This window comes from Centropristis striata, chromosome 17 (genome assembly GCF_030273125.1).
Source record: "Centropristis striata isolate RG_2023a ecotype Rhode Island chromosome 17, C.striata_1.0, whole genome shotgun sequence".
NCBI classification, from domain to species: Eukaryota; Metazoa; Chordata; class Actinopteri; order Perciformes; family Serranidae; genus Centropristis; species Centropristis striata.
This window is the reverse complement of record NC_081533.1, coordinates 11,148,983-11,157,744: the sequence shown is the minus strand read 5'-3', so window position 1 is coordinate 11,157,744 and position 8,762 is coordinate 11,148,983. Positions and strand designations below refer to the sequence as shown.

General features: G+C 34.6%; 1 protein-coding gene across 1 annotated transcript; it reads right to left on the bottom strand.

Moving 5' to 3' along the window:
• Positions 1 to 2,093: 2,093 nt before the first annotated feature.
• On the bottom strand, positions 2,094 to 8,503 carry LOC131989454 (C-type mannose receptor 2-like). Its single transcript, XM_059354680.1, has 5 exons — positions 8,444 to 8,503; positions 6,052 to 6,092; positions 4,788 to 5,165; positions 4,255 to 4,593; positions 2,094 to 2,824 (listed from the first exon to the last, which is right to left on the bottom strand). The coding sequence occupies exons 2-5, from the start codon at positions 6,083 to 6,085 to the stop codon at positions 2,481 to 2,483; spliced, it is 1,095 nt and encodes a 364-aa protein (XP_059210663.1). The 5' UTR covers positions 6,086 to 6,092; positions 8,444 to 8,503; the 3' UTR covers positions 2,094 to 2,480.
• Positions 8,504 to 8,762: the final 259 nt, after the last annotated feature.

Genomic DNA, 8,762 nt, shown 5'->3' with positions numbered 1-8,762 from the left:
TGAGGCTGTCACACCTCAGGTATATGCAAATCCAGTGGCGGGCGGTGCATTTCACACTTAGGCCTTCAGTGATGTCCAACTTAGTCAATAAATACCTTTCATTATGCCAGCATTTATAACACCAGGACTGGAGAGTAGTTAGAAACACACTGAAGCACTACTAGGCATTGCATCACCTCAGTTGTGTACAAAATGGGCTATTATCCGGCGCATTTTAAAAATCAACAATACCGCATCAGCAATTAAAACATATCTGGTATGCTACTGTCAAAACTTAAAAATAAAAGGGTCTTTAAAAGTATCTTTCCAAAAAGTTTTATTAAATGAGTCCACAAAGAATATGCAAGCTTTAACAAGATTGTACAATTAATTGCAAAATCGCAGTTTAATATCAGAAAGACACTAACAAGACGGCCATACTTTGGCGACAGCGACACAATAAACAAGTCTCTTTGTGAAAAAACTTTTTCATGTCAAAACGTGACGTATCACGACTTTCTGTGACCTGTTGCTTTGAGTACAACCACACAGCTGCGCCAGATTATTTACATACCGTTAACAGTCCCGGCCGGGTGTGACTCTGTTGATCTGCATAGCACTGCCGTGGCTCAAACTAGTAAGTATCCATATCCAATCACAGGACGCGTAAATGTCACATTCAACGTGAGGCTAGCTAGAGGGCCTTACTGACACAACTCGTGATCTGATTGGCTATCGCAACTATCTATCAACTGTATTTGCCCGTTCACTTACAGTGCACAGACGCCCGCATTGTTGATTCTGAAGGCCCGGGCAGATTTCATACAGCCTGGCAACATAAGATAGCTGAATTCTGATTGGATAAAAACTCTAACCTAAAAACAACAGCACTGGAAGGAGCATAATATGACATGAAGAGAATATGAATACTTTTAGATATTTAGGGAAAGTAATAATAATTATGATCATGATTTCTGGTTATGTTAGGCCAGCAGAGAAGGCCTTGCTGGCCCTGACGGCCCACCACTGTGCAAATCCATTAATTTATCCATTAACATTAATTTTAGCATCATTGGACCCTGAGCTGCACAACATTTAAAACACGCATCAAACCTTTTTGTTGTTGTGACGGGACAGTTGATCGACTGCTGCTTAACTGACCAATTTAAGCCAAACAGGAGACTCCATTTAAGAATTTTAAATCCAAGATATTAACTGAAAAAGAGAGAACCACTCTGTGCTTTAATACTTTATTCACTCTCAAAGAAAACATTTATCCGTTGACATAGAACTCCATAAAATGTCATGAAAGACAAAAAAAAAGAATGTTTCGTGTCGATTATATAAAAGCAAAATCAAACCACTACACTCTATTTAGGACTTCTTTGGATCATAAACAAACAAAAAACAACACAACCTCCAAAGTAAATGAAAAATGAGAGAACAACAACTTCAGAAAATAACAAATAGTGATAATTCAGGTGTTCCTGAATACAAAAATCCAGCATTCAAAACGTATTCATTATTATATTATTGGATCAACATGTTTTATTCATTTATGTAAGGAGCATTTCACCATTGTCAATTTAAGGTTTATTCTATCGACTTAATATGCTTTTATGTGGTTTAGTTTATAAAAATGCACAGCCATTTGAAATGAATCACATTTTTTATATTGAATCTCGACCTGAAAAGTAACTTAAGCTGGTTAGAGAAGTACAAGAACCTCAAAACTGTACTTCAGTACTTGATTAAATTAACTTTGTTACATTCCACCACTGAATCTCTCTTCATTTAACCTTTAATAGGGCACTCATTGAAATACTTGCAAATTTCAAATTTCAACCCTAGAGAATATTGGAGGATATTGCATACAACCAGAATGTGTAAAAAAACATATGGACCCGGTGGAGGGGGGTAATATTTTGAGGAAAAAAAGTTTACCAGATTAAGGTGTCAAATCTACGAAAAAAATGTGCAGATTTATGAGATTTAAAGTGGTGAATCTGCGAGAAAAAAGTTGTTTTTTCCCCACTTTTGTCTCGTAATTCTGCGACTTTTTTCATACAGATTTGCCACTTTAAATCTCTTAAATCTGCACATTTTTTTCTTGTAGATTTGCAACTTTAAGCTAGTAAATTTGCAACCAACCTCCCGCCTCCCCACCCCCCCGGTTTGTATTTTTATTTTGATTCATACTTGGCCTTAATATGCCGTCATCGTCAAGTTCTCCTCGTACAAGTCCATGTGGTTCTACGACCAAACAGAGAGACATTTTGATATCCACTGAAGTTACCAAATATAGTTCTTCGCCCGATAAAGGGTTAAAATATGATGTTAGAAAGTCTCTTAGTATTTCCTCTCCCCTCTTAGACTATTATTTCCTACATTTCCCAGAATGCCTTTCAATCATCATCAAATATATTGTTTAAACGTCACACCACTGCAAACAAAGTGAGTAAATAAACAAAGTGTCTGCTGCCAGCGAGCAGAGAAGGTTTTTACTTGAAACAGATGAAATTAAACTTCTCCTCGTCATTCTTTTTGACCCACTTATGTTCTCCTGTGCGGTCCATGGCTCCGGACATGTCACAGTCATCCGTCGTCACTCTTGAGTTCCAGTTATTGTAGTGGACCGCCTGGTCAGTGACCCAGAACCAGAAGTCCAGAGTGCAGGTGTAGCGCAGTCCCAGCCAGACGTAGTCAGAGTCGGCCTGCTTGGCTTTCTCTTGGACCCACCTCTGCTGGTTGAGGCTGGTGATGGAGACCAGGTTACGGTGATTGTCTCTGCAGTAATCTAAGGCGTCCACCCAGGTCATGCTTTGGTTGATCAGGATCACGTGATCTGCCATGGAAGAGATGGAGACTAGTGTGAACCTTATTATGTACATGTACAGTGAAATCTGAGCAGTATTCAGTGTGATACCAGATATTATACTAGATATTACAATGCAATCTGGGAGAAAAAAACGTGTCATTTCAGCACTTTAAGTGTAAATGACCTTTGGTGTATTTATATTATATAGCTTGTTTTTCATGTTAGTATATTTTCTGGGTGTTTTTACAATGCTGTGATCCTTTTATTTTGAAAAGGTGGCGTCCAGTGTGAAAGGGGTGCTTTTAATTTGAAAGATAGTGACAGGAAATAAAGCAAAGTGGATGGTGAAATGAAAAACGAACAGTATATAACGAGTGCTTCGTAATTCATTTAAAGTTGATATAAAGTATCTAAAAGGCTTCTATAGTGGCTGGCTAACAGGGACACAAGGTTTATTGGATTTATTATTATTTTCTTCTGTCATATAGTGGCTGTTTTTGTTTTCTTAACTATTGTAAAAGTGTTTATTTGCATTCAGCCAGAGATGCTACATTAAGAGAATGCCTTTATTTACTATAATTAACTGTAAGGTTATTATTATTATTATTATTATTATTATTATTATTATTCAGTATTATTTAATTGCTAAATGGTCTTGAATCTTACATTACAGTGAATTCTGAGTAAATATATATATATAAAATTAAGGGAACTTTTTGTGTTTTTCCCCTAAAAAGTAAAATTGTAAGAAATTGTGAAAAAAAATTAATAAGAAGGTAAACACTTAGCATCATATTAATGTAAAAAATCAAAAACAAACATTACTTATTCTACTACTACTAATTACAGATAGTAACTGTATAATATCCATATTTTTAAAATAATCATTTATAAAATCACCTATGATTGTAATTTGAGAGTGTAGTAATACTAGTAATACAATGGGGTTTGTTTTAAACAGTAAGAAAATGTAAAAACAAAGTACATGTGTAGTTGCTGATAGTTAATTACAGTAAATTTGTACTGAAAAGTTTTACAGTGCAGGACACTGTAAATAACAGCTGTCACATGATATTATATAAATATGTCATCAACATTATTAAAAATACTTTATGCATTGTTCAACAGTTTAAGAGCAAACGGCAAACTTAATGTGTCTCATATGTTGAGAATTAAAATGAGAATAATATTCTTTACTATTCTGTCACTGTAACTTGATAAAATAGAAGGTGGAGACACAACAACAACAACAACAACAACAACAACAACTACTACAGACAACATGAAACAGCTGTAGAGTGAAAATATAGACACAATCGAGATGTGATATGAAGATATATACTTACCACTGAAAGAAATACATGTATAAACAAAAACATCCAAACTAATTCTGTATCAGGGTTATCTTCTGACTAATTTCACTGCTGGAGTTGTTTTGTTATCTCTAAAATATTCACCTTCATAGCAGAAGAAGGGTTGTTTGACACCACAGTCTTCTGGCTTCCACGTGCCATTAGACAAGATCACAGCACATTCTTTTCCTGCTGTGTTCTGAAGCTCTGGATCCCAGTCTCTGAAAGAGAAACTGCTGCCATCTGACCACCTCCAGCTGTCTCTGAACAGGCCGATCCACAAGTCTCCTTCATGCTGCTGACGCTCCTCCTTGAATTTTGTGTCATTTAACTGATCGAGTCCACTCACCAGGTCAGTGTAGAGTTCTCTGCAGTAGCTCTGAGCCTGTGGCCAGGTCTTGATTTCGTCAATGAAATGGAACTTTTTACCGTCTTGTTTTGTTTCTGTGGAGAAAAAATAAAAGACAAACTTTGTCTTGAGGAAACATATTCTTGTAATTACACGTGAAACAGTGATTCCTTTCTTTGGATTCCAGTGCAGCTCAGATATTAATGATTAAATATGGTGAATGAGTCAATTACATGAGTAGCATTATGTGATTCAGTAAGGAAGTGGATTATTAGCTACATTTTCTCACCATTGTAGCAGACGAATTTATACTCCTCTAGACAACCGTTGTCCGCCCATTTATAACTTTGGGGCCGTTGTAAACGCACACAGTTCCCAGGAAACGAGCTATCGTTTGGTTCATCTGTAGCCCAGTTTGTTTCAGTGAACTCCACCCCTGGCAGAGACCAGTGCCACTTCCTGTTGGTTCCTGTTAGCCCAATCCAGACTCCAGACTGTACATTCTTTGCACTGCCACAGATTCTCTTCATGTCTGTCTTGTTAGTCACTGTGGCCAGGTCAGTGTGGTGTTTTCTGCAGTAGCTCTGGGCTTCTGTCCAGGTCTTAGTCTTATCAATAAAGTGGTACTTATAGAGGGGACATGTGGAGAAGGCACACTGACCTAGACCTAGAGAAACAGACAACAGAATCTGTTCATTAAATCAAAATCATGTGGTCGACCACTTCTTACACCACACTTTTAATTTAAAAGGTGCTCTTATTTTGGGTATCTATTTTTATTGTTTTCATAACAGAAAAATATATACAAATTAGAAATAGTTGGTGGAGCCACACAGAACCGTACAGTTTTTTTTAAATGAGACAAACATAACATACAATTCATGTTTTCTGCCATTTAGCAAATAGAAATAATTTTGGTAATCCTAACGGACCTAAAACAGGAAAAGTGATTCTCTGATTTTATGTCAGACAGTGAGAAAAGAAGCATATGTGTTGTTTTTTCTTATAGTGTATGTAAACTTCTGGTTTCAACTGTTGGTATAAAATAAATGGCACAGCAACAGAATAGCACTAATTCAGTTTTTAGACATTAAATCGAGAAAAGGTTGCCAGATTAAAAAAAAAAAAAAAAAAGATATGCTCTGTAGCAGATATGATGTACCTGATTTTCTCCAAGTGTAATACATTACCCAGCTCTCATTTCAAATGTAGGAGCCCTTTCAGATTTCCAAGACTGTAAAATTAGCTTTCTGGCTAACAATGTTGAAAGGGAAATAGCCTTAGCTTCACAACTACTTTTTACACCATCTAGATCAGCCACCCCGAACAACACGGTGAACGGGTCTGAGATACATGGATGATAAAGGGCCTTAGTGAAGAACTCAAACAAGGAGCCCCAGAATGGTTGTAGCTTAAATAAGTGGGATAGTGTTCCTAAAAGCTGCTCCTATTTACTCCACTCATTAGACTTTTTATTGCTTTAAAGCGGTTTTATGACTCCAGATGTGACTTTAGTTCAAACTGCTGTAGATCTGATAAGAAGATCCACTTACCCATCAGAATGAGCACAAACAGACTCCACTGCATCTTTGCTCTGTTAGAAGAAACTAATATTTTAGTGTGCAGCGAACAAAACACAATGATTCTAACAAAATATGTCAGTTTCAAGAAAATGCATTTTAACACTTATTGTATGTCAGGAAAAAAGAGTTAAACTACCATTCCCCCCAGTTTAATAAGTAATCAGAGAAGAAGAAGAAGAAGAAGAAGAAGAAGAAGAAGAAGAACTGCAAAAAAAGGTGTGTCTAAAAACAAGAAAGAAACACTAAATCTGAGGGAAATTATTTTGCTGCATGAACAGATAATTTCACTTGACAAGATTTCTTAAATTAAGATTGTTAAATCTAGAAATAAGCATGTTGAACACTTAAAATAAGAAATTAACTCTTAAAACAAGATAAATTAAAGCTGCAAGCAGTGATGAACTGGCCCGAGCAGAGTGACCTGCAAATCATTAGTATATTACCAAGATAAAAAAAAAAATTTAGATTTAGAAGTGTTACATAATTTATCTTGTTTTAAGAGTTAATTTCTTATTTTAATTGTTCAACATGCTTATTTCTAGATTTAACAATCTGAATTTAAGAAATTTTGTCAAGTGAAATTATCTGTCCATGCATCAAGATCATTTCCCTCAGATTTAGTGTGACCTTTTTGCAGTGCTTAAAGTGGCCCACATTGTGAACATTTCCCTGTTTCTAGCACATGCAAATTGTGTAATTCTGCTCTTTTACAGCCACCTTATCAGTGTTTGCAGAAGTCAAAGGTGCCTGTATATATGGTTGAAAAAGGATCCATTGATATGAATATCATTTACATGATGCACCAGGGGAAAAAAGCGGAGCACTTCCTTGTTGACTGTCCAACAAGCAGAAAGAAAGGTGCCATTCAATCATTAATCACAAAAACTATTTAACATATATGTACTGTTTTATAAATACTAACAGGATAACCTCTACACCCTGAGTAAGCATAAGTGTTATGCCATCATTTATTTCACCCATTTTTTTGTTGTTGTTTTTCATTCATCCTCACAGACAGAGTAAATAATCCCAGCATTTAACATTAAAATAGATTTTAATGGGAGAGTAATTCTATTTATATATCAATACACACATCATTAGCTTCAGGTGTTACATTAATCTGACCTTTTTTAATCTAAATTACTCAAAACTGCTTCTTTTTATATTTGTTTCTGTAAATTCTGTTAATCAATGTTTCTCAGTTATTTTCCAACAACATGTTTACTGATGTTTACACTGTAAAAAAAAAAACAGTTGTTTTTACGGTAAAAACCGTCAGCTGTGGTTGCCAGAACTTTACCGTAATAGATACGGTGCAACTTTTCCTAATATTACGGTAAAATTATATTAGCACTGTTGATTTTACATTTAAGATTGCCATTTTTTCCCATATTTTACCGTGAAAAAACAAAACATTTTTCCATCAAAAGAAATGGTGTTCTGCCATATAATTGACAAGAAAATACTTTATAAATTGCGCATAAATGAAAGATTTCACCATTAAATATTACAGTATATTTTTGTTAGAGATATGGTGTTTAGTACATTTAACAGAGAGTAAAATATTTTTGCAATAAATAAATGCAAAAATTACAGGGATGTCTATATATATATATATATATATATATATATATATATATATATATATATTACAGTATATCTTTGTTAAAAACACGATGCCAGTGTACATTTATTTATTTTTTAAATTGTAAAAAAAATACTGTTTTAGAGATATGGTGTTTAGTACATTTAACAGAGAGAAAAATATTTTACAATAAATAAATGCAAAAATTACAGGGATGTCGATATATATATATATATATATATATATATATATATATATATATATATATATATATATATATATATTACAGTATATAAATATATACATTTTAAATTGTAAAAAATACTATTTTAGCTGATATTTACATTTATGGTGTTTCATTGCTACTGAAACTGAATTAACCCATTTATCATTTTATGGTGTTTTACTGTCATGGTTTAGCAGTTTTTCACCATAAAATCTACAGACTTTTTTAATAGTGTATATTTCATAGGTTTCAAATTCAGCCAAATAAAAATTAATTTCTATCACAATAGATATATGTGTAAAACAAAAGAGAGTAAAATATACATCTAAACTAAGGAGATTTCCCCCCCAAAAAATCTTAGAAGCTGAACAATGTATTTTAGTTACGTAAATGAATCGACATAAGATGTAAATGTAGCTTTATTTAAAATACTTTCACTGCTGAACCTTGCTGTCTCGTTCCAAAGGGAACTGAAGCTGTTATCTCTGCTCTCCTTAAAGCCACCAGACTCCGTTGAAAAAAACAGCAATTTTTAAGTAATTTTACTTTACCTGGTTAACTGTTGCCTCAATCGATTACTTTGTCCGGTAATTTCTTCCCTCTTCTCGTCTCTCCTTGATGCTCTGCTGACCTGACTGCTCTCAGAACAACATTACAGGCTCTTTAGTGCAGCCACTTTACTGCCAACATTTGGTTAAGACAACACAGAAGTCACAGAGCCGTGAGTCATTACCATTGATCCAAAGAAGAAGTCCACATCAGCTATGACGGAGTTCGTTTTACATAACGCCATGGAGAACAAACAGGACTGTTTACTGTCTAACAAGCGTCATTTCAAAAGCTCGTAATCATTTGTGCTGATGTTTTCCT